General features: G+C 44.7%; 1 protein-coding gene across 4 annotated transcripts in view; it reads left to right on the top strand.

The window, feature by feature from the left end:
• The window catches only part of LOC128324941 (uncharacterized), a 223,484-nt gene that overhangs the window by 72,912 nt on the left and 124,117 nt on the right, over window positions 1-26,455 (top strand). The window contains exon 1 of one of the 4 annotated variants that reach the window (XM_053250165.1): window positions 4,110-4,135. The exons of the other annotated variants lie outside the window; for them this stretch is intronic. Coding sequence (XP_053106140.1) covers window positions 4,124-4,135 — 12 coding nt within the window. The 5' untranslated portion in view covers window positions 4,110-4,123. Of the gene's footprint in view, window positions 1-4,109; window positions 4,136-26,455 lie in introns of those variants that run through there. 4 annotated transcript variants of the gene reach the window in all.

Below are 26,455 nucleotides of genomic sequence, written 5' to 3' on the forward strand. Positions count from 1 at the left end.
ATTAACTCATCTAGCTTAGGTATGTGCACAAAATGAGTCAGTTCAGTTCAGTTTGAATCTGGGCCAAATTTAAACCGATCAGGCCTGGCTCAGTTTTTGCACCAGTCAAACCAGATCCAGTCCAGTTTGACCACCGAACCGGCTTGAACTGGCTTAGAGCTCTACTGGTAAGGGGGAATCCGATCCAGATTCTCCTTTACCGGTAGAGCTCCAAGAAGGCTCAGTTAGGACAGGGCCCAGTTCAGTTCAAACTCAGATTGGCAGAGGCCAGTCTGGTTTGACCCTGAACCTGTCCCAGGCCAGCTCGACGTTAAGCCTGGTTTGAACTGAACCAACTAACACACTCTAATCCAGCTTAGGTTTTAAAGCAGAGTATTTCAAAGAGTGTTGATTTCTTTGGCAAGCTTTTACGCATCACCTGTGCTTTATGCCATGAATGACCAGTGGGTGGCCTATGGGCATGTCCATGCAGTTCCTAAAGCTATTTTATTTGGTGGTGCCACTAGTGGGACTCCCAAAAATGTTCCTTTTTAAATGTAAGGAATTTAAAAATTCCTTACATTTTTAAGGAATGTAAATTTTACATTTTTAAAATGTACATTTAAAATGTACATTTTAAAGGAATGTACATTTTACATTCCCTTCAGTGTCACACCTTAAAGTGCAAAATATTAGTGAGTTCCCACAATGTGGCATCTGAGGTTTGTGTGACCTCCCTCAGTCCCAGGAGCATGTGATCCCTGTTTCCAAACCCACATGAGTGGCCTACGTCACTTGTAGGCTGTGATACACCAAGATTGGTTGCAATGTCCATATCCACCAATCCAGGTGTATCCTAACCTACTTCTCCAGGGAACCTGAGATCTGCACCCAGGAGTTGAAGTTAGTTTCAGATCTTGGGTTCCCTGGAACAAGTCGGTTGGGATATGCCATGATTGGTGAGTTCAGACATCATGAGCAGTCTCAGCATATCCTAACCTACAAAAGAAGTAGGTACTCTTGCAGGGATAGGAGGAGGGTGCACACTTACCCTGGGCTAAGGGAGGTTTAACACAGCTCGGGTTCCACATTATGTATACATATTTGTAGGTAATACAGGGATCTGTATTGTACAGGATTCTTTTTTAATCCTGTATTTTTTCAAAGCTATGGGTTAATCCCCTGATTTATGGAGAATTTTTGAAAGTTTCTTAAGAGGAGTAAACTTCTTCAGTTTCAGAAGGAGGAGTGGCTTCAGTTTCTGATTTTTTTTTAATGGTTCTGGCTCAAAACAATTCCCAATTTTTAACCATTTTAAAAGAAATTAAATGTGAATCCAATCCGATATTGCCAGAGCCCATAAAATCCCAAATCTAATATTGTCAAATTTAGATTGGGTCAAATCCATATCTGAATTTTCTGAATGTTCACAGGCCTACCAAACAGCAAAATGGCACATACACTCTTTGATGCTGTTTATTCTGGTCCAGCAATAAGAAAATCAAATTGGCAATAATGTATCTGTACCAAATAGAATTGGTAAGAGACATGCTGATGCACCACCTTAGGAAAATATCTTGTGTGGGCTCCAGTGGCTTAAATAAGAGCTGTGCAAAAGCAGAAGTATGTTCTTGGGCAAGATTGCATACTGCACCCTTAGTTTCTCCTGGATCTAAGAGAAGATTTTTTATTTATTTTTTGCTGAACAGATACATTATTTACTTACAAGTATAGACTTGCAACAAAATGTCGCAGTCTATCACAGGTATGGATGTGTTTTTTCCTCTTATTTTATTTGTTCCTTTACGTTCATATGGCTCCTGCTTCTTTGTATTCTCCCTCTTCATGTGCCTTGTCCTACTGGGAGGTTGGTGGCCATAGTTCATGGTCCCTAGAATTGTGGATGATATCTTCTGTGTCCATTTCTAGCCATTCTTTCTAGCCAAACTCAATAGTTTTTTTTCACCTTACCTCATTTGAGCTGAATTTGTCGTGTCAAGTGGATGGATCACAAATGTACAGAGTTGTTTTCACCATACCAAGTGCAATACAGTATATTATATATGATGTGTAACATCTTTAGGGTCATCTAAATGTATTCTGTTGGTGTGTTAGTCCTGTTTAGACATATTTATTAGCAGGTTTTTGAAGTGTAATGACCTGTAATAAGTTGTGGATTTAGAGTTCAGGATCTGCTATTTGTAAGTAATTGGATGTATGGACACATACATAAAATTGGGATTGAGTTTTCAAGCATCCCTTTTCTAGATCATTAAGTCACGTTGTGTATTTCATTTATTTCGTTCAGTATATTACGTGGCTCCTGTTGAGTTTGCCGAGGTCTATCTTTGTGCCAATTGTGCAAAATGGGGATATGCAATTCTTCAGTATTTAACTGAAAAATAAGATTTCAATGTTATCAATGATCTGAAAAATTAGATCCAAACTTGATGTTACACAAATTCTGTCTTACTTTCCTCCTGGTTAAAAATAAAATAAAACCTCGAACCAAACCCAAACAAAAACATAAGCAACTTTGGTAGGTGGTCTGTCTGAGAAGAGAGTGGCTGCCCAATTTCCCCCCTCTGGTCCCTTTTCAGCCCAACTAACCTGTGGGGAAAATATATGGAGACTCATTTTTTCCCTTGTGAGTGGGAAGCAATCTGCAATGCTGCTTTTCTGTTTTTTTGTTTTAAGAGTCTGACAAAACGTCACAGAACACTGTGTTCCATCTAGTTGAGTCCTTAGGCTTAATACATAGCAGTTGAATGGCAACATCCACAAGTACAATGTAATCGAATGTTACAACCTGTGGTTTTCTTAATACTAGGATGGTCTTAACTTCACAGATACTCATTTACACAGTTCAGTGAAATGAACAAAACTTCTAAGCCAAATGCTTTCTAAGCCAAAACTAGTTATTTGTATGTAGAAAGTAATGATTACAGGGTCTAACTGGGATATATCTGAAGGCTCTTTTTGCAGATGGTTTCGAGTAGTCAAACAATTTAACTGTGTAATCCCTTGAGCCAGAGGCAAGAATCTGTTCTGTTGGATGGAGAGCTAAACACATCACCTCATCCACATGATCATAAAGAGTCCTAATAACAGGGTGGTTCTCCATGTTCTGCTGGGCTGTTTCTTTCATCATGACCTGAAGAAAACATTTAGAAAGATAGTATTGAATGTAGTCTTTTAGCTGCATGAACTAAGGCACAAGTGAACTTATACATTTATCTGGAAGGAGTTACCTCCACAGAGAACACAGTGGATCAGTAGGTTCTAGCAAATATTAGGGCTGTGCGTCGTATGCTCTGATAATTTGCAGTGCCCTGTTGCTACTGTGCAGAGGCAACCACTTCCAGCACAGTCATTTCCACTAGGGATGTACACAAAAATGGTTCGTGCAATCTTGGGAGGATGGGGGGTTTCTTTAAGGGGCAGGGGAGGCACTGCCTACCTGCCAGCCCCTGTCCTGCCACTCCCCTCCTCCCCCACCGGCGCTCTTACAAAAAGTGGGTGCACAGGGCTTCAGTGTGCCTCCCTGCAGCCCTGGTCAGCATTGCTATGCAAATGGCCGACGTGCACATGTCGAACTGGCTCGAACACTGGTTGACAGAACAGTTCAGCACTCCTAGAATGGAGCACTGATTTCCCTAATTTCCACACCATTCCTCACATTTCTAGTGCCAGTGGACCCTCTTTGATATCGGACATCACCAGAGCCCACATTATCCAAATCCAAAATTGTCAAAGTCAGATCGGGTTGAATCAGAATACAAATGTTCTGAATGTGCACAGGCCTACTAAATTGTAGCTTTGATTAACCAATTAAAGGAAGTAACTGAAATAAAAATATTGTGTTCAAGAAAATGCAAACAACTTTTGTCCTTCCCTCCCTCTGGAGACTGGTTGCCAGAAGGAGGCTGGTCAACTTTCCTTTCTGTTTGAGTTGTGAGCATACAAGGAAGTTACAGTCAATTAATTAATAATCGCGCTGTTGAAAGATTCCCAGGCAAAGGGGGAAACAGAGAGAGCAAGGCTGCAGGAAAGCAGGTGTTCTTCATGAATAAACAAGCACATGGAACCTTAAGGGATCCTGGAGAAGTCAAGAGAAGCTATGGAGAATGCAAAGGCACTGGATATGGTTCCCCAGGTAAAAGAAGGCTTTCTTTTTGCTTAGATACAAAGTGAATTTGCTAGACAGAAGTGATGTGTCTGATGGTAGCACATGCTTTAAATGTCCCTGCTTTTTTTGATATCTGTCCCTGGTAAATCATTGTTTCCATTTTATCCCTGGGTTTACCTTTTGGGAATTCCTTGTTAAAGTTTTCTTGAATTCAGGTTGTCTTTCTGTAGGGTTCAGCTTCCTCTCCAGGAAGGGTAGCATGCAACTTTTCTACAATGTAACAAATATCCATTTGAGGGATCTGCTCTTTATAGAACAATCTTGTAGACCAATAGTCAACATTTTAATTTTAAGACCCATGAGCTATCTTTAGCTTGAACATGCATTACAAGAACCAATTCTCTCTCTCTCGCTCTCTTTTTAAATACTTAAGGAAGGGCCCAGTCAACCACTGCTGCTGCTGCTCCTGTGGGGAGGAGGAGGAGCAGGGCTCGGGTGAGGGTGGGGAGGTCTCTGGGGATAGGGGGCTGCAGCTTGGCCAATAGGCACCAGCAACGCTGCAGCCGCGACCAAGAGGGGCGAGGGAGATGGAGTACAGGAGTGAGGGACCAAGGAGGAGTGACCAAGAGGGATAAGGGGGATGGAAGCAACCAGATGGAGAAGGAGGATCAGGAGTGAGGTTGGAGAGATCTCTGAGGTCAGGGGGGCTGTGGCGGGGGATGAGGGGAGCAATCAAATACTAGCGCCCAGATGGTTAAGCTAGTTATTTATTATTTTATTTAGTACATTTCTATACTGCCTGTAATGGAACGTACATATAGGAGCTGGAGAGTGAGTGCGTGAGAATGCGTGTTGCCATAGTAACCAGGCACAGAATGTTCTGGGGGATGGATTTAAATAAGGACAGTTGTGGGAGCTAAGGGTTAGCAGTGAAAGGTTGGACAGAGCATAGCTGAGAGATTGTTCAGGGGTTTATGTGAAACTTGATTGGTGGATTTATTTACTAATTTACAAATATTTATATTTGTAAATATTTTTTTAACAAAAATATTTTCAACCAAAATATTTTTGTTTTTTTTCCAACAAAAGTTTCCAAAGCAGTTTAAATAGAGGAATAATCAATTTTTAAAATGGATCCCTGTCCCCAAAGGGCTCACAATCTAAAAAGAAACATAAGAATGTGTGGAGACTGTGGAACCAGAGACCCGAGTTCAAATCCCCATTCAGCCACGATACTAGCTGGGTGGCTCTGGGCCAGTCATTTCTCTCTCAGCATAACCTATTTCACAGGGTTGTTGTGAGGAGAAACTTAAGTATGTAGTACACCGCTCTAGGCTCCTTGGAGGAAGAGTGGGATATAAGATGTTAATAATGATGATGATGATGATGATCTAAAAGTGGGGGAGTGTTAAGCCTGGGAAAGAAATCCTGGCTGTAAAAGGTGCCCAGAGGTGAAACCTCCTAGTAGCAGACAAGGAATTCTGGGGAAATTCACTGAGTCTACAAACCATGTTGTATTTACCTCTCTTCCAGTTATATCACCTCCTTAAACTTTTCATGCTATCAAGAAGGAAAAACCACTCAGAGAAACAGCTGATGTATTTAGCAACTTTGTAGATACGTTTATATGCCCTGCCTCACAGAGATCTTTATTCCAATCAGTTGGAAATAATAAACTTATTCCTATTTGTTCTACATCTCAAGTTTTGTTTCATTTGTACACTGAACATATACGCCTATCCTGCACTCACGAGGCTACATAACCAAGATGTTGAGTACTGAGATCAGGGTAATAAGTGATCATATGGTGGCAGTGAAAGAAAGTAAAAACTGAATAAATTCCCAGTACCACGAGACTAAGTTGTTATAAAACAATATAAAAACAAATCACTTCCCTGGACTTGAGAAGGAAATCAGGGTGGGTTACTGATGCCACCCTAAACAAAAAATGTCCCTGGGCAGTTCACAGTCTAAAATGATGTATGATGTTAGTGCATTGGTGCAACCACCTTAGGTCAGGTGGTGACCTACTTGTAGGTCCCAGCAACGGCAGGGCTGTAATAGTGTCCAGTGGTGGCTGGTGGTTCCTGGGACTGGTCGGGGGCACTAGGCAGAGTAGATGATGGGTGGGGTTAGTGAGAGGTGTAGCCAGTTTTGGGCAGTAGGGATGTGTGAACCGGCTTGCCCTCAAGCCGGTTTGTCATTGAGCTGGCCCAGCTCGAGGGTGAGCCAAATCCCCCTGACTGGCTCGGGACTGGTTCAGGGATTCTGTGTGGCAATGTTTCTTAGCTTACCATCTCCAGTGACCTCGGGGGGTGCTTCTGCAGCCACAGAGGGGGTCTGGTGGTTCCCCCTCCCCCGCCAGCCTCCCCCCGGTCTTATAAGGGCCCTTTTGGCCGGTTTCAGGGCCTTTTTGGCCCTTTCTGCACTGGTGGTAGCCATTTTGGAGGCCTTTACACATGTGCACTGGCCATTTGCATGGCTGGGTCAAACTGAACAGGGTTTTCTGGTTTTGTGCACACCCCTAGTGGGCAGCTGTGGAGGTGGAGCCAGGACTAGGCAGGTGCCTTAGCAATAACTGGCAAAGTGCAGATTTGTAGCTAATGGGTGGGATCAAAATACAAACACACACAGAGAAGCACACACATATCAATGGCTCATCAGCAGAGATACAGAGAAATATGGAAAATATCAGTTGCTTTATGGTGTTTAACAGGACTACAGTAGTGTGTAGATTTGTATCTAATACAGCAGTATAACCACACTCGGGAAAAGAACTATACATGCCACAAGTAAAACACAGACCAGCCAGAAAAGACTGCTTCTATGGAGAGTAAATGCATTCCAAAGTCACCAGGGCTGTGTGCCTGACTATTTAAAAGAGAATACTAAGGATAATAATAAATAACATCATCAACAATAATAAATAACAACATCAAGAAAGAACTCTGAGCCAGAGTGGTACAGCGGTTAGTAATCCAAGTTCAAATCTCCATTCAATCCAAGTTCAAATCTATATTCAGTCATGAAACTCATTGGGTGACTCTGGGACACTTATCTCTAAGCATAACCTTCCTCATAGGGCTTTTGGAGGATAACTGTAACCATGTGCACCACTCTGGGCTTCTTGGAGGCAGCACAGGCTATGCATGTAAAAGTAAATAAATCTACAGAAGCCACAGGAAAAGCAGAGACCAGCTACAAAAGTGGAGAACAAATGCATTCTGAAGTTACAAAGGCAGTTTTGTCTGCCCATTTCAAAAATGCATATGTAAATAATAGAGAAATCACATGTTTTTCACTGATGCTTGCTGCAGCTATGAACCATGTCCTGTAACTTAGAGGAAACTATGGGAAGCAAAGATGCATGTGGACATCCTCTCCCTACTCCATGCCTGCTGAACAGCTGGGTGCCACTCTCTGCTTGCCTTGAATGCCCATTACTTAGCCTGAGTGTCCATCAAAGCAGGCAGCATTTTTTAAATATAAAAGAGAGATCACTTCCTTAATCCTTGCCCAATGAACCATCACCCCAGTGAACATATTTATGTTACAGATACTGGCCACAATCCAGAGAAATACCTGGTTAGCTCTCTGCATAGCAAATTGATTTTTAAAGTTATTTTCCTTAGAACAGAATCCGTTCCTTCTCTACATACACCACACCCACATGGAAAGCCACTTCTGCTATTATTTGAAGAGCAGTTTGGACTCAAAAATTCAGGCATATGCCCTAAAATAACTTTCTGGCTTCTTATTTGGCATAAGAAGCCAGCAAGTTCTTTTAGGGCATATTCATGATCACTCATCCATATGATCACCCATATGCCAGTTCACACATCCCTAGTTCTGAGGAGGAGTACATAATCTGTTTATTGGGCTTTCAGAAGCCAAGGGTTTCCCTGAAGTATTGATTTCTTTCTTATTGTCTTTATTTGAGGCTGGCTGCTTGCTATCTTCTTAGATCTCTTTCAAAATTTATAAAAGATCCCTCTGCACCCACAGTAATTTTGGGTGATGAGACCAGGGATCACAGGACTAAGGCAATGGACTTTAGATGGTTTTCCAGAGAATTAGTAAGTTTGTGTTAAAGTACTATACTAGTATGGTGCAATATATATTTGCACAGATTAACTAACTGAATAACAAAATACAGTTGATTGCTGTCAGGTGGACTAATTCAAATCACCAGAATTTATTGCATAGGGAAATAACCACTGAAACATTTTTTGCATGCTATTGCTTAGCAAATAGCTCTCCTTCTATTCCCTGGTCACCCAGAGTGATCATTCCTCTTGGTTATAAGTAGAGCTGCAACTTTAATCAGTTTGCAACTCTGCTTGTTCTAAGCTAGGGAGAGAAAGAAAGCAGCCAGCAAGTGAGCAAAGCACCAGCTGGGAAGGACCCACAGTTCCCCACCTACACTTTATTTGCCAGCTGAGTGTTTTCCTTCTCTCCCTCACTCCAAGTGAGGGAGAGAGAGAATGACCCTTCTTGGAATTGACGATGGCCGAGTGATTTGGCAAGAGATTTAAATGTCATGCGGACACTCGATTGTCCAGTGGGGAAATTCATCTTCCAGCTAGTCAATTATTCAGTTCAGGGGAGGTGGGACGTGATATCCATTATGTCCCTTTGTGCCTCCTTTCTGTCAGTTGGAGCTTGTCTGTGGAGCTTCTCACTCCTTCCACCCTTAAGCATGGTAGGGATGTGCGAACCGGTTCGGATCCGAACCGGTTCGGGTCCGAAGCGGTTCCGGTTCGGAGGTTCGGATCGAACCGAACCACCCCTGGTTCGGTTCGAATCCGAACCGAACTGGGGGTGGTTCGTTTCGAACCGGTTCGGACCGGTTCGGATCGGTTCGGAAAGCTGAAAATTGGTCAGATGGTAGCTGGCACCCAGGGGTACCTGTCACCCAAACCCCAAAGCAATCGGACACTCGTACGATTTTTTATGAATTTTTGAAAAATATTTTTATTTTTCTCTCATAGGATATAATGGGACCCGAACCAGGCCATTATTTCTTATTGTGGAGCACTCATGGGTGCCAACAACCATGCAAACCCTGAAGCAATCAGACACCCCTATTATTTTTTATGAATATTTGAAATATTTTTAATTATTTTTCTCATTGAGTATAATGGGACCCGAACCAGTCCATATCCCCTGTTGTGGAGGACCTAGGAGCACAAAAGCAGGGTGGGTGGTAGACAGGCATGGGTGCCTACCACCCAAAAAATCTCAAGGCAATTGGACACTCCTCTGATTATTGGTGAATTGTTAAGTGTTTTTGAATTCCTCATAGAGAATAATTAGGATTGCAGCAAATGTATAGCTTCACATCGGGGGGAAAGGGGTGTCGTAGAGTGCAGTGTGGTGGGTGGTAGTTCCTAGGGTGGGCAAGGAAGCTATCAGAATTATTTGAAAGGAATTGGGCAAAGAGGTGATTTTTAAGTGATTTTTGAAGTTTACGCGTCTTTAAGGTTTTTCCTCATAATAAGTTATAATGGAGCTTTCAGCAGCCCTATAAGTGCACATGGGGGTGCTGGGGTGGCCCAGAGCAAGTGGTGGTGTAGTGCACATAGGGTGCCAACCACCCCCATGGGTTTCTAACCCATGGGGTACAGGGATCTCTGGTAGGGGCACCCCCATGGGTACAGGGTTCTCTTGTTTCTGAGGTATTGAGTGTGGATTCTATGATAGCAAATGAGATTTTCAATGAGACACCATCAATCCACTCTAATATGCTATCATAGAATCCACACTCCGCCTCCTGCTTCTTCTCTGTGTGTGTGCTTAGTAGGGGTGTGCAATTTGGGATTTCGGGTGATTTGGCTCGGACCCGAACCGAATCACCCCTGTTCTGTTTTGTGCCCGAATCTGGGTCACCCGAATCACCCTTGATTTGGTTCGGATTCGGATTTAATCTGAATCTGAATCCGAATCGATTTGGGGGGGTAAAAAGGGGCCCAGGGGCAAAATTTTGGGGTGGGGTGGTAGTGCCCAATGGGTAGAGTCTATCACCCCAATTTCAGGGGGATTGGGCAAAGGGCTGATTTTTGGTGAATTTTTAAAGTTTTAGTGACTTTGGGGCAGTTCGGGGGCATAGCATGGGATCTGGGCAAAAGGAGTGGGGTGGGGTGGTAGTGCCTAATGGGTGCAGGCTACCACCCCAATTTCAGGGGGATTGGGCAAAGGGCTGATTTTTGGTAAATTTCTGAAAATTTCATATCTTTGGGGCATATTGGGGCATATTGGGGCAGAAAGTGGGGCCTGGGGCAGAATAGTGGGGTGTGATGGTAGTGCCTAATGGGTGGAGGCTACCACCCCAATTTCAGGGGGTTTGGACAAAGGGGTGATTTTTTTGAGAATTTTTGAAGTTTTAGTGACTTTGGGGCAGTTTGGGGGCAGAAAGTGGATCTGCCCCAAAATAGTGGGGTGGGGTGGTAGTGCCTAATGGGTGGAGGCTACCACCCCAATTTCAGGGGGATTGGGCAGAGGGCTGATTTTTTGAGAATTTTTGAAGTTTGGGTGTCTTTGGGGCAGATTGGGGGCAGAAAGTGGATCTGCCCCAAAGGAGTGGGGTGGGCTGGTAGATAGTGCCTAATGGGTGGAGGCTACCACCCATCCCCAATTTAAGAGTGATTGGGCAGAGGGGTGAATTATGGTGAATTTATTTGTATGAGGTTTGTCTTCATAAGGTGAAGTGTGCTAAATTGATTACTTCCTCATATTATTCATAGTAAAGGAAAGTGTGAAAAAGTAAAAGTGGGGTCATGAGAGTTGTTTATTTGAAAAATATCTCATTTGCTATGATAGAATGAGAATTCACACCTTTTCTATTCACCATAATTCACCCCTCTGCCCAATCACTCTTAAATTGGGGATGGGTGGTAGCCTCCACCCATTAGGCACTACCACCCCACCCCACTATTTTGGGGCAGATCCACTTTCTGCCCCCAAACTGCCCCAAAGTCACTAAAACTTCAAAAATTCTCAAAAAATCACCCCTTTGTCCAAACCCCCTGAAATTGGGGTGGTAGCCTCCACCCATTAGGCACTACCACCACACCCCACTATTCTGCCCCAGCCCCCACTTTCTGCCCCAATATGCCCCAATCTGCCCCAAAGACATGAAATTTTCAGAAATTTACCAAAAATCAGCCCTTTGCCCAATCCCCCTGAAATTGGGGTGGTAGCCTGCACCCATTAGGCCCTACCACCCCACCCCACTCCTTTTGCCCAGATCCCATGCTATGCCCCCGAGCTGCCCCAAAGTCACTAAAACTTTAAAAAATCGCCAAATATCAGAGGAAGGTCCAATCGACTTGAAATTTGGGTGGCAGGTAGAACACAAGGTCCCCTTTCAAACCAGCTATTTTTTGAGATCCGAACCAGTTCGGTTCAGATCCGAACCGGGGCGGTGGTTCGGCAAAACCAAAACCGAACCACCCTGGTCCGGTTCGGACCCGGTTCGGATCCGAACCGAACCAGGAGAACCGGTTTTATGCACATCCCTAAAGCATGGTCTGGTGGGCCTCAGCTAGTCACTGAGATGACAGTGCAGGGCTGAGAAGTGACTTTTCCTGAGTGCTAAAGTTGTAGAGTCAGCTATCTGGAGTCGGGTTCCTTCCGTACTTGTTCTTCTTTAGCACTCTTCAGACTTGCATAAAATAAAAGGGATGATGTACTCAGGTACAGCATGCCAAGAGCACGTCTGGAAGCCTGATGCACTGAGAAGTATCAACCTTCTTTCCTCTGCTCTCCATTATTATGGTGTTTGCCCAAAGAGGCAGATACCTCCAGTGTGATGGGGGCTCCTTCCATGATCAGAAGGCGGGGGCACCTTCCAATCAAGGAAATGACCTCCATCACAGATACGGTGTTTGCCTCATCAGACAAATGCCATAAGTTTGGATAAGGTGGCAGCATGAGATTACTTGGTACATCAGCACTGGAGTGGTACAGGGCTTGCCAGCACAGTCTCAGGATGCTGTACACAAGTATTGTGCCCCTTCTCTCTTTGCAAGTCAGAAGAGGGCTTCAGAGTTATTTCAATGGGCTGCTTCAAACAATTCTCATGGCAGCACACATGAAGAAGGAGGGGGCATGCTAAGGTGCTGCTGCCGGGACGTCCTCAGTGGATGTTCCTTTGCCCTTCCGGCATGTCCCCTGATCACATGTGGGGGCTGTTCATCCGAATGGCTCTTCATACATCCTTTAAACACTTGTTTAAACAATCAGGCATGATCCCTGAATGCATGGAAAGGGGTTCTGAGTAAGGGTTTGCACAAAACTGGGAAACTCGGTTCAAGTACAACCAGACTCAAACCAAACTGGGTCCAGTTTTCTGCACGTTGAGCCAGGCCCTGGTCTGGCTCAAGTCGAAACTGGTTTGCCCTGGCTTGAGGATGTGTGTGTGAATTTTTTTTAAAAAGCTTACACCCTCTGGGGGTGCTCCGTGGCCACATGAGGGAGGTCTCCGGTGGTTCCCCCTCCACTCGTCAGCCTCCCCCCATTTTAAAAGGGCTGTTTGGGCCTGTTCTGGGGCCTTTTTGGCATGCGCACCAGCCATTTGTGTGGCCGGGTTGTGACACTTTTCCATCTGCAAGTGGGTGTTCGAGGGAAGAAGCTGTAGAGAGAGCTGGTCTTGTGGTAGTAAGCATGACTTATCCCCTTAGCTAAGCAGAGTCTGCCCTGGTTGCATATGAATGGGGGACTACATGCGTGAGCACTGTAACATATTCCCCTAAGGGGATGGAGTCACTCTGGGCTGCCAGGATTGCACAGAAGGTTTCAATCTCCCTCCCTGGCATCTCCAAGATAGGGCTGAGAGAGATTCCTGCCTGCAACCTTGGAGAAGCCACTGCCAGTCTGTGTAGACAATAGTGAGCTAGATAGACCAATGGTCTGACTCATTTTATGGCAGCTTCCTATGTTCCTATGACCTGCCTACTGATAGACTAATGCAAAATTCAGTGCTAGGTAGTTAATGTTTTTGTATTTTCTTTTGAATTCCGGTGTGCCTTATTTGCTACCAGTTTCCTCTATTTCCCCCCATTCCTTATTCTGTGTGCAACCCTTGTTATATAATAAAGTTAATATATTTAGAAGTGGCTTCAGTCTGATTTCACTGGGTTACTTGCAAAACTCTTCCCCATGCGCCTCATAAGGTCATTCACTACTGTTGAGCTGATTTCAGAATAATATCTTGTCTAGAGCTGTGTTGTGTGGACTCTGGCTGTGCAGTGCCTGTAAGTCCCAAGTCAGACAGTTTTAGGTTGTAGAAGCCATGTCTAAGCCTCATCAGTGGCTTTAGATCAGTCTTCAGCTCGAGGCAGCCTACCTTGAAGGTGTGGCATGCTCCTAGATTTGGGATCAGAGCAATGGATCTACTGAGGGTAGATCCCAGGAAAGCATAGAGGAACCCCTGTTTCGAGCACCTCCAGAGGCTGCCAGAGATGGTAAGTTTTTTTAAATAAAAAAAATTCCCATCATAGGACCCTTGAACTGGCCCCGAGTTGGTCCGAGGCGTTCTGCTCAACCTCGAGCTGAACCAGGCCCAGTCGGGCTCGAGGGCAAGTCCTTGATGTTGAACTGGCTTGAGGTCAAACCAGTGCACACATCCCTTGTTCTGAGGAGGACTATATAATCTGTTTAATGGGCTATCAGAAGTCAAGGGTTTCCCTGAAGTATTGATTCCTTTCTTATTGTCTTTGTTTGAGGCTGGCTGCTTGCTATCTTCTTAGATCCCTTTCAAAATTTATAAAAGATCCCTCTACACTCACAGTAATTTTGGGTGGTGAGAACAGGGATCACAGGACTCATCTCACTTGCATGCTGGCTTGAATTGCTGTCAATAATTGGGGAAAATATTGCTCTCAGTTTGGGCTTTCTGTATTGTTGGCCTAACCTGCACTTATCCACTTAACCTTTCTTCAAAGCCCAAAATAAAGCTGTAGTGTGCTAACATCCAGTCTGTTGTGTTTGCCTCCCTTATGGTTTGTCTTCTAAAATGGAATCCAATTTTAAATGGTGAGAATGTTAATTGCAAGTTTTAATTGGTGTGGCTGAGAGTTAAGGGATCAGAGTACACTGTTCATTTTTTTAAAAGGCTGTTTTGGCTCCAGTGACTTGTAGTACAACATTTAAAGGGAAATATGCCAGATTGCTTTTTCTTGTAACTACATGGTAGCTTAATAGGTTAGGACCAGGATACGGAAAGACCTCTTTCTCCCATATGGACCTGCCCAAACACTGAGAACCTTGGGCTGGAGGGACTCTGTTTTGGGTTCTACTACCCCAGGAAGTGTGGTACATGGGACAGTGCAGAACCCTGGAAGTGGCCTTGGACAGGGCCTTTTTGTTGATGGCACCTAAGTTGTGGTATATCTTGCTCCTGGAGTGCAATAACTTCAGATGGAAACATGGAGATGCAGAAATGAAGTAAATGAAATTTTCTTGTGTGCAATTAGATTGAACCAAAGGTAGGTTTTGACTGACTTCTGTCTGCCGTGTGTGTCTAATAAGTAAAAATTTACGTTTCTCCTCTGACTAAAGATATCTGTGGGCACACAAATGGTAGCATTTCAGTACTGATTCAACAACAGAAATGTTTTCCTAGGTAAACTCAGTGCACTTAAGATATCAAATATTATCTGGAAGCAATTTGGAGCATATCAGCGTTTAGAAATCATATGCAGGTGCAGGAAACTATAGCATGACACTAACGTATTCAGTCTTCACACTTCCTTTATTTGGCTACAGTCATAGGCACAATTCACGGAGAGTAAGCTCCAAAAAACAGTGGGCTGGTTCACATGTACACTTTAACCACAGTAAAAACTGCCAGAGCTTTTAACTCTAGTATGCCTGAACACACAAGACCCCTATTAAGGATCAAAGATTAACTCCAGTTTGCTCCGACAAACTCCAATCGGGACCTGAGGTTTTCTCAATGGTTCGCTGCTGATAACTGCGGTTTTGCTGCAGAAGAGTTACACCCGAATGCTGACTCGCCCATAACTGCAGTTAAGCACTTCTGTCTGACAGCAATTACCTCTCAAAGATTCAGTACTGCCCCCACATCTTTCTCTTTCTTCTCTATTCTTTCATGAAATTTAAAGAGACACAAACCTCTTACTAATTCCTGCTACAGGGTGCTGTAAAGTATTTTGTTTCCCAGTAAAGTAAAATCATTCTTTCTATATCCAGTGTGTTTCTTGCAATTAGAAGTCACACACACACACACACACACACACACACACACACACACACACACCCTCTAAAAGCAAGTCACACTTCTGAAATCCTATGCACTCTTTCTTACTTAAGAGGAAGCCCATTGAACTAAACCATTTACTTCTGAGTAATCCCAACAAGCCTGCAAACTGTTCTGGGATTATGCAGAAGTAAATGATTTCATTCAATGGACTTCCTCTTAAGTAAGAGGAACAGTTCCCTCTCCCTGCCCTGGACTGCTCCATTGCTTGCTTGCTTGCTTGGAAGGGGAGAGAGGAGAATACAAAAGGGGTGGGGAAAAGGACTGCATTGAACACCTCTCTCTGCTGCTATGTTTCCTTAATAAAAAACACAAAATAGAGGAAGATGGGGAAAAGAGGAGAGGAAAAGTTAACTGCTTTATAGAGAATAAAGAGGGGACCTTGCATGCCATGTTCACCACCCCTCTCCTCCTCTCTGCACTTCATGGAGGAAGCAGTCCTGGATGCATGTGTTATCTGCCCTAGCACCGCATAAAAACCCTTTTGATTTACCCACATCTATTGTTTCAACAGTGTGTATTCCTTCTCTTCTTCCCTCCCTCCCCTTCTCCCTCTTTCCCTTTCCCTCTGTTCTTCTCTCACCTCCCCCCCAGCATGCGCAGTGCGAAAGGTCTGGCTTGGGGGTGGAGAAGAGATGGAAAATGAACTGGGAAAGATGTTTGTAAAGTACAAAATGTCAAAAAACATTAAATAGTTTTTTAAAAAATGAGGATAACATAACTAGGAGCAAAATGAGGAAAGGGCTAAGCTGTCATCTGCCCGAGGAAACTAGTGGAGCATGAAGGACACGCCCCCTTTGAGATTGTGGCCAGTCACAGCCACTTTGCCGTTGTTGTGATGCTTTGCCCGCAGCTGGGCTGCGTCGCTTGCTGGGATATCCTGGAACTGGTGTTTTGTTAGCTGTACGTCTCTGGGGCGAATTGGGAGTTTGGAATTTTAACTCCAGTTGGTATTAACTGCTGTTAAGGTGTACATGTGAAGCTGGCCTGCGAGACCTACTTTGAAGTAAATATGCACAGAATTAGGAGGGCTGTCCGCATGACCCTATATAGGGTCGCAGGAACACCCAACCAGGGTAGGAGAGCTGGGCACACTCCGAATTGGTGCTCATGTGAACTCAAAAATTAAGGTAAGAGGAGGGGAATGTGATTGTGTGGGAGGTGGGAGCCAGGTAGGATGGGTGTGCCATATTCACATTCTCTCCCTGGCGTTTTACTAAGGGTGGATGAAAATCCTCCCCACCCAACTCCTACCTCCTGCATGATCACTCTCCACCCTTACCTTGTTTTTTGAGTTCACACAACCGCTGATCAGGGGTGCGCACAGCTCTCCTTCCCTGGCTGGGTTCTACTCTGACCATGTTCAGGGTTGTGCGAACAGCCCTATGGCCCTCTCTTCCCATCAGTCTCTCTCTCTCTCTCTCTCTCTCTCTCTCTCTTTTGTATGCACACACTCACACCACACAGACACTAACCTGACTAGCCCCAAATACATGCTCCTCACCACACTCTCCATCTCCCACACTTACTTGGCTGGGTGGTTGTTGCTAGGGCAAATGTGGGGCAGGGCAAGGGGCAGGACTCAGAAATCCTGCTGTGTCTATCAGTGATGAGTCTTGATGATGCAATTAAGTCTCCTTGCATCTGATTACTGAGGCAAGTCCTGCAGTCACTGCACGTCACAGTGGGAAAAGGTAAGCTTTGTAGGTAGTCTGGCTTCGCCTCTCATGTCTGATTGCGCCTCGCAACACTATCCTTGTCCTTATTAGGCCTATTCACACATTGCATTAAACACTTGTACAATGAGTGTACAGTGTACACAGGTACAGATCTATACACAGTACAGTTATCTACACATCAAGTTAAACACAGGTATAGCAGTACATTTTCTATCTGTGCCATGCATTTGAGGGGCCTGTACTCAAGTTCACTTTAAACTGAGCACAAGTAGAACCATTCACACATAATCACATACAACTGTGCAGACATCTGTACACTTGTACAACATAATGTCTGAACAGGGCTACTGTCTGGCTCAGTTGTGCTCCAGGATGCCTTTTGTCCACCCCGCCCCTTCACCCAGACATGAGGTACTGTATGTTGTTCCTGAAGATTTTGTTATCTGCCCCCTTCCATGCTTTTTTTCATGTGGCCCAACTGCTGTGTTTGTCTCCACGTTACAGTACATGGTACATGGGGGAGGGAACAGCCAGGAAAACAGTGAGTTACTGGGACTGTTCCCTATTTACCTTTGCCATTCCAGTGGCAAGGCCACACAGGTGAAAGACAGTCCGTCATCCCTGGTGGGGATGCACAACCCATTGTCCTCCCATCATGGGGACATTTGAGGTAAAACTGACAAACATTGCTATGACTTCGGTTAGGGTTGGTCAACCTGTGGCCTTTCACCTGCTCCAGTCACCCTTGGCTATTGGACATTGTGGCTGGGAATGATACAAGTTGTGGGTCCAAGCTATATAGAGTCTATAGCTTTATAGACTCAGAGACTATAGAGTCTCTGGCTGGACACCCTGATATAGGGTTGTCCCATATGGCAATAAGATGGGTCAGAAGAGCTTCTGAGGAAGTTCTAGGTGGGAGCTTACTTAGCTTAGCATCCAGACACTCCCACAGACTTCCAGACGTCTTTTCCAGTTGGATCTTATGCACAGGTCAGATGGCCAGTGGGATCTAGGGATGTGAATGAAGTAAGATTTAGACACCAAATCATGGCACATCCCTTTAAAATGGAGGGATTACACATCCCCTTTAACATGCAGACCAAGTCCATACCTGCTCCTCCTCCACTTGCCACCACTTCTGTAATCATGGTGCTCCCCCCAGTGCTCACACACTGGCAGGGCATCTCCCAGCTGCCCTTGCATGATGTCCACATGCACATGGCTGCCACACATGCACAGAGCCCATGTGCATGCTGGCATTGTGTGGGGGCAGCTGGAAGATGCCCCACCAGCATGCGAGCATAGCTGGGGCGAGTTCCACAATTAGAAGTGGTGGCGAGCAGAGGAGAAGCAGGTATCAACCTTCTCTCCCCCGTGTTAGAGGGGATGTGTAATCCCTCAATTTTAAAGGGATGTGTCGTGAATCATTTTCCGAATTGTGTTTCACTCGCATCCCTAGTGGGACCTCAAATGATCTCCGCAGTGCCACCTGCCAGCCAGCTCTTGCTTTGTGAGATGAACTCACTTCTTTTCAATTCTACTTTTCAATACAACTTTTCTGGTCAATGGGGAAAAGGGTGAGTTAATCTCAGAAAGACTGGCAGAGAGGGCAGTGTGAAAATTTCAGGGGTTCCCTGCTGTCCATCTGCCTGCTGAAAAAGATGACAGACTCACCAGACTTGCAAGCTCTTCTCAAAAGAGCTTATTGCCTTCTGAAAAACCCTTAGGTGATCCATTCTAAATCTATCCTCCACAAACCTCTCCACTCTCCTACTGACAGTATAGTCCCCTGGATGCCAATCTTGGGAAGAACTTCATCTGTTGGGAAAGAAAATGTGGTGATTGCAATGATACACACTACTGCCAACCCAAATTCCAGCATGCTTATCATGCCTCTTGCAGGCAGTGAAAATGAAGGAGGGTTGGGAAAGTTAATGGGGGGGGGCATATACTTCATCAAAAGTTTTGGCATGGGGGTGAGGGGCAAGTTATTGATATTTCAGGCAGTGGCAATATCCTCCTTCTTTTAGCTAAAAGTGCCACATCTGTTTGAGTGAAAGTGGCTGCAACAGAGTCTGGCAGGGTCCTAGCAGCATAAGGGTTATGCTGACAGTAATCTCACATTGGCACAAGGGTATTGCTGTGCTTGTGAATCTCTGCCCCCACCCAGTGTAGTGTTGTGCTCTGTGAGTGCAAGAAAATGTAGGAGTGATCCTATCCCACTGAGCTGGCATAACCTGGGGACAGGATTTGTTTTGTTTAAATTGTAGTTATCTCTTGCTTTCTTTGAAAATTAGCTGTATTGATGTTTTGGGAATATGTGATTAATTAATTGAATGGATTCAATGTTTTGAGTTATAACTGCTTGTTCATGTGCAAATGTCTGAAAGCATGGTCCTTGGAATCTACACTGTGCATTGCGAGCCCTAGATCCACTTTAAATTATGCACAGCTCATCCTCTGGTGGCTCCAGATGAGACCACACCCTTATTCACATCAAAGGAGGCTTCCAGTATCACTGTTGACGGATTTGAGCTGGCGACTCTCATGTATTGTAGCTATTTGGTGAACTTTTAAAAGCAACTCTTTCAGTGTGTTAATCAGGATATGTGTCAATAACAGGTATCTGAGGAGTTGTAATTAGACAGTGAATAATTGTACTGAAGTTATGGAAGTCAGTTTAGGTATCTAACTGCTTGAAATTGCACTGCCTGTTACCGTTTTGTGTCTTTTCTCATCTTTTGTACGAGAAACAAATAATAATGATCTGTGTCCTAAACTGCAGTGCCCATGTACAAGTCCGTTGCGTTGGGGACAATCTGTTGAGCTAGCTGTTTGTGCAAAGTCTGAGGCTTGCACCCAGACAAGCATTATGCTGGTACAAGCTATGGCACACATCCTACATTCTGAAGGGAATTTTGATGAAATACTGCAATAGCATATTAGCGTAATTCCAAAAATCCCCATGATGTTGCATGGCTATGTGATCTCCTTTCACTAGGACACAAGCAGAACATTGCCAACCACTTATTATTGGTTGGCAATGGACAATGCCAACTTCTCATCCTCCTCCTCATCCTCCTCCTCCTCAGTTATAAATAATAACATTAACCAATATAAAATTAAACGATATTCAATTTTACAGAATTAAGCAATAACAACAGAAGCATCCAGCTGTTCAGTGGGGTCCAAATGAGCTTTGCAATCTGAATGGGGATTTGCATGCATACATGCATCAGTGAGGGCTGTGCATGGGCCATATTATCAGCCCAGTCCCAATCCTGGCCATTCTTACATCGCGCAAGTTGCAGATGCTGGTCAGGAGGATTACATTGAGCTGATAATCATCCATTTTATTTATTTATTATATCTCTGTGTAAACCGCCCTGAGCCATTTTTGGAAGGGTGGTATAGAAATCGAAATATTATTATTAACAACAACAACAACAACAGCGGTGAGCTGATGATCGTTATCAGCTTCATGCGTCAGGATGGGAGGGGTGCTTAACTTAAACGAAGGCCTGATCTTTCGCAAAGAAAGTGGCTGTCTTCCAGCAGACACAGCAGCAGCATTTCAATTTCTCCTCCACTGTACCACCCTAAAATGCACCAGGCAGCACTGTACCACCCTAAAATGCAACATATCACGACACTGCATCCTTTCCCTGATGCATTATAGAGAAAAGAAATGGCCGCGCAGCACCATATAGTTATAGGGCGTGCCATTTCCCCCCAGTAATGCACCAGGAAAAGGATGCCATATCATGATATTAATTCCTGTCTTGATGCATTTTAGATGGTACTATAGGAGGAAAGGCAGCATTCTGAAGCGCTTCTGCCACCAAAAAGCAACTGCTTTCTTTGCAGAAGCCAGTTCTTCACTTAAGGTAAGAACGACCCCAACCTCCAATCTTTACAAATCAGTATGACATCAAATTGGCTCCCGATATCAAAGGAATGTTTATCCAGAATAGTTTCCAGACAGAAATGGATCATAGGGACATTGGAAGCTGCCATATACTGAGTCAGACCATTGGTCCATCAAGCTCAGTATCGCCTGCACTACACAGACTGGCAGTGGCTTCTCCAAGGTTGCAAGCAGGAATCTCTCTCAGCCCTATCTTGGAGAAGCCAGGGAGGGAACTTGGAACCTTCTGCTCTTCCCAGAGCGGCCATATCCCCTAAGGGGAATATCTTACAGTGCTCACATGTAGTCTCCCATGGAAATGCAAAGCAGGGTGGACCCTGCTTAGCAAAGTGGGCCAGTGTTCTCTCTAATTTTTTTCATGTGTTTGGAATGAATTTTGTTCGGGGCGGCAGTATCAAGGCAGTGTGTGCACACATGTATTCAGAATGGGGCCTTCCTGATTCAACCTGAGCGGGATCTAAAATTAACTAAGTGGACATCAAAAAACATGTGAGCACGTGCACACGTGCATGCCTTAGACGGAACACCGAAGGGGGCAATTCATGTTTGCTACCACAAGACCAGCTCTATCTGATAGGACTTGCATCACCTCAGAGATGATTATCAGTTCGATGTGATGCACAGCCCTAGCATCAGCTGTGCCTATGTCAGTCTGCTTTTGTACATGGATCCCTTTGCTGGATCAAGGCAGAAGACGGTTTCCCTTCATTAGTAAAGTGCAAGCAAAACTGTCTGTCTGGGGGTGGTTGTCATAGGAGAGCCATCTGCCTCCTAGTTGTGTCTGGGAAAGAGAGCTTGCTGGAGCTGTTTTAAGGTGGCTGTCTGAGTTGTAAAAGTCAGAGCCCCCTGGGCTTAACTTGTGTGTTATTTCAAATAAACACCATTCCTATTCTTTTGTTCATAACCGCTGGCTTTCCCGAGAAGCTGGAAAACATCTCTAAAAGTATATCACACTATCTTCCCACTTACTGAACTCTTTCTGGGCAGGTCTCATTCCAAATTTGCTTCAGTTCTGATCAAGAGGACATCAAAATGCAACATTTATGCAAAAGAGACTAGGATTTGAGCTGCAAAAATCCCTTTGGTCCATGAATACACATGCCAGGAGAGAGAAAAATTAATTAATGTTGCCTTATTTAAATTCAATTGATCACTTGATGTTTATATACAGTGAAAAATCAGCCTCAGACAACCTTGCAAAGAACTGAGAAAAAATCAATTGCATGGGAGAGGTGGCCTTTAACTAAAAGTCTAACAAAATTGATAAGAAGCCTGGGGAATATGTTGTTGTAAAGTGGTTGATTAAAACAAAGTGAGCTATAAAAGTAGGAGGAGGACATGTGGCCCACTGCCTTGATACCAGGAACTGAGATCTTGCCAGCATTTGCAAGGTTCATAGAACCAGAGATTATTTTTTTAAAAAAATGGCAATGGGAGATCAGCAAAGGAGACTTAGAAGGAAATATCGGTGTAATTTTTAGTCCATGACCATGAAATCTGTTGCAACCATAGCAGTGGAAGCTTTATGTGATACCAGAGCTGCATGGAAGCAACTACTTGTAGAGCTGGGAAAGATGCAGGGAATGGTCATCCAAGAAGATCAAGAACTTAGAACAACTCTTTAGTGGGACAGGCAAAAAGTATTTGGGTTTTTTTTTTAAAGTTTATTAAAAAGATGACGGGGTGGCATAATAGAGGCTTATAAAAGGATATGTGGTGCAGAGGAAGTATATAGAACAGGGCTGCTCAACTCTGGCCCTCCTGCAGATGTTGGACTACAACTCCCATAATCCCTGGCTATTGGCCACTGTGGCTGGGGATTGTGGGAGTTGCAGTCCAAAAACAGCTAGGGGCCCTAAGTTGAGCAGGCCTGATACAGAAGAATACTCTTCATGATATTAGAATTTGGGGTCATCTAACATATTTGGTTGACAGTAGATTCAGGACTGGTAGAAGAAAGTGAAATAAGAGAATGGAGGACAAGTGGCTACAGTCTACATCCATGTTCAAAGAAAAGGAGGCCTCTGAATACCGGTTGCAGAGGAGCAACAGCAGAGAGGGATCATATTTCTCTCTCTCTCACACACAACACTAGAACCAGGGTCATCCCATGAAACTGATGGCCAAGAAAGTTAGGATGAAAAAGAAAGTATTGTTTCATACAGTGCATGATTAATCCATAGAATTCTCTGCCATGGAATGTGGTGATGGCCACTAGTTTGCATGGCTTGGAAGAGGCTTGTACAGAGGCAAGAAAGGTTGTTTAATGTTCTTACCAGCTCACTGCCACTTGCTGCCCCCCAGTACACCCCAATTGCCTCTGGAATAGCCTTTTAAACAGGCAGCCTGTGCAGCGGCAGTGTGGTTCTGGCCTCTGTGGGTGCGCAGAATCCATTGGCGTGGCCATGGAAATATATGGAGACCACATCAATGGCCTTGATAAACAACCTTTCTTGCTACTTGCCTGCCACTGACCTCCCACCCTTCGAGGTCATACCTCTGGAATAGCCCTTTAAGCAAAGCCCCCGCATGACGGCAGTGTGGTTCTGGCCTCGGAGGCCATTTGTGTGGTTTCTGTGCATTTGCGTGGCCACACAAATGGACTCCGCACATCCACAGAGAACGGAACCACGTTGCTGCTGCGCGGGGGTCCTGTTTAACAGGCTATTCTGTAGGGGATTGGGGTATACTGGGTGGTGGCAGGCGGTGGGAGTGATGAGTGGTAAGTGGCAGGGAGCTAGTAAGAAAATTATGCAACCCTCCTCGCCGCTCCCCCACCACTGGCCCCCTGCCCTTTGATGCTGAACTGGTTCACATCAAACTGGGTTTGGTCTGGTTTGATCATGGACTGAACCAGCTCCAGTTCAGTTCACTATTAAGCCTCTGAACTGGCTCAGTTCGATGTGAACCAGCTCAGTTTGATGCGAACAGTTCATGTACACCCCTACTGGTGGGCCACTATGGAAAACAGGATATTCGACTAGATAGGCCTTGGTCCTGATCCAGCAGGGCTGTTCTTATATTCTCCTGCTTGTGGACATCCTGGAGGTACCTGGAAGACTGCTGTGGGAACAGGATGCTGGTAAATAGGCCCCTCCTCAAATTTTGCTGCCCTTCTCTGTGGGCAGCGGCAGTTGCAGCAAGGGTGGAGCGGATGAGGAGAAAGTCCCCCCTTTTACCTTATATTTTAAAAAGGCAAACCTTTTTTTGTTTAAGGTAAAAGGGTGGCAAGAAGCTTAATCCGCCCCTGGCTATTCATGACTGCTACATGGAGTCTCCATGTTCAGAGATTATATATCTCTGAATACCAGTTTCTAGAGAGCAGCAACCTTGCTTGCTGGGTTCCTGAAGGCCTCCAGTGGGCTCCTGTGGGCAGTAAGATGCTGCACTAGATAAACTTTGGACTGATCCAGCATAGTTCTTATTTTCTTAACAGCAAAAGCAACAGTAATTGTGAGGATGAAACTGGAATTATGTGTGATGTGGGGGAGTGGGGGGGCTGCTGTCCAAAACAACTTCACTCTATTTATTGCTTTCTTCCTCTCTCTACTGCTACTATGAATAATTACGTACCACTTTTCAACAAAAGTTCTCAAAGCGGTTTACACACACACACACACACACACACACACACACACACACACACACACACACACGATAATTCCCTGTCCCCAAAGGGCTCAGCATCTAAAATAAAACAGAAAGTAGACTAGGCCTGCTCATGCATGCAAAAGTCAGGATCAGGTCTGACCTGATCTCATCTGATCCCCAAAATGTCAGTTCAGGGTCCTTTGGACCCCTTCAAAATCCTGGATTGGGGTCAGACAAAAGTATTTCAAAAATTTAAAAAGTAACCATGGATATTCATTGTGAACCCGGAAGAAAAGAGAGCTGTAGGGGAAATGAGGTGCCATCAGAGAGTCTAAAGGGAAGTTACCTCACACAAGAGAATCGCAAGAGAAACTCAGAAATGGCTGGTGGCTGCAAATGTGAATGGGAAATGGGCTTAAAAAGATGTGATATGGACAGACAGGCAGGCAGGTGGACAGATAGAGGGCAGAAGATTGGTTCTGCCCTGCCAGCCGTGATTGCTTAAAAAGAAAAAGAAAAACCTCTTGCCACCATTTGGAATTCTGGAAGTTTTTCCGAAGGGAGTCGGAGAAGTTCAATCTGAACTGGGGTTTTTAAGTCTGGGTTCAGATACTCTCTGAATGACATGGTCCAATTTTACCGATCCAATTTTGCACAGGCCTAGTAGGCAAAAACAACAGCCACTGGAGGGATGCTGTACTGGGGATGGATGGGCACAGTTGCTTCCCCCTGAGAATCACCACTTGGAAAGCTGCCTGTTTGCTCAGTTAGCAGGGGTAACCTGTCTGTAATGTAAAAAGCTGCAGAACACGTGATATCACTGCACTGTGAGTGTCCCTACTCCTTTACCAGCAGCCTAGGAGTAGGGAACAGAAATTCACAATGCTGTGTCCTCATGTCAGATATTTTGTAGCACTAAATGCTACTGGGGAAGCCGGGAGGAGGTGGAAACATAGGGCTGCTCTTTCTGTGGCAATCAGCCAGGGCCCAATGGGGATGTTGGGCTGTAACTGCAAAAGATGTCATCCTAAGTACACTCAGAAGGACATGCCACTGACATCAAGAGGACTGACCTGCACTTCACAGGTAGGGTTACGATATGAACTCCCGCAGGCATCTGGAGGAGATGCCAAGATGAATTATTTACTCAGACAGGCAGGTCAGATGAGAGAGCTTTTAGCACGGTGGCAGCCAGGTTTGCTGTGCTCCACCAGAGTGAGACTAACAAGCAGAAGGTTGCTGGTTTGAATCCCTGCTGTTATGTTTCCCAACTATGGGAGACACCTATATCGGGCAGCAGTGATATAGGAAGATGCTGAAAGGCATCGTCTCATACTGCGCGGGAGAAGGCAATAGTAAATCCCTCCTGTATTCTACCAAAGACAACCACAGGGCTCTGTGGGTGCCAGGAGTTGAAATAGACTTGATGACACACTTTACTTTTACTTTGCCAGAGTGTTGGCAGTGCAGGGACCCCCTGCTCACAATGCCAGCAGAGGCTACAGCTCTGATGGGCTGGCAAGAATTGTCAGGTGTGAGAGTTAGGGGAGCTGGTCTAATGGCTAAGGATATATGGCTAAGAATATGAACCGTCAAGTCCAAATGGCATCTCAATTGAAGCCCTGTCCGGATATTATGCTGTAGATGCATACAGATGTCTGCACATAGATTCATTTTTTGTGTGAATGATTGTATTTGCATACACTTTGAAAGTGAACCTGGGTAGAGGCCATCTCAAATGCAGGGTGCCGCTAGGACTGCTGTATGTATGCTGAACACATTGGCTGACGTGTAGACTAATGAAGCACTAGAGGTCTATTCACATGCTATGTTCAACACTCGTACAAGTGTACAGTTCTGTACAC

This window comes from Hemicordylus capensis, chromosome 4 (genome assembly GCF_027244095.1).
Source record: "Hemicordylus capensis ecotype Gifberg chromosome 4, rHemCap1.1.pri, whole genome shotgun sequence".
NCBI classification, from domain to species: domain Eukaryota; kingdom Metazoa; phylum Chordata; class Lepidosauria; order Squamata; family Cordylidae; genus Hemicordylus; species Hemicordylus capensis.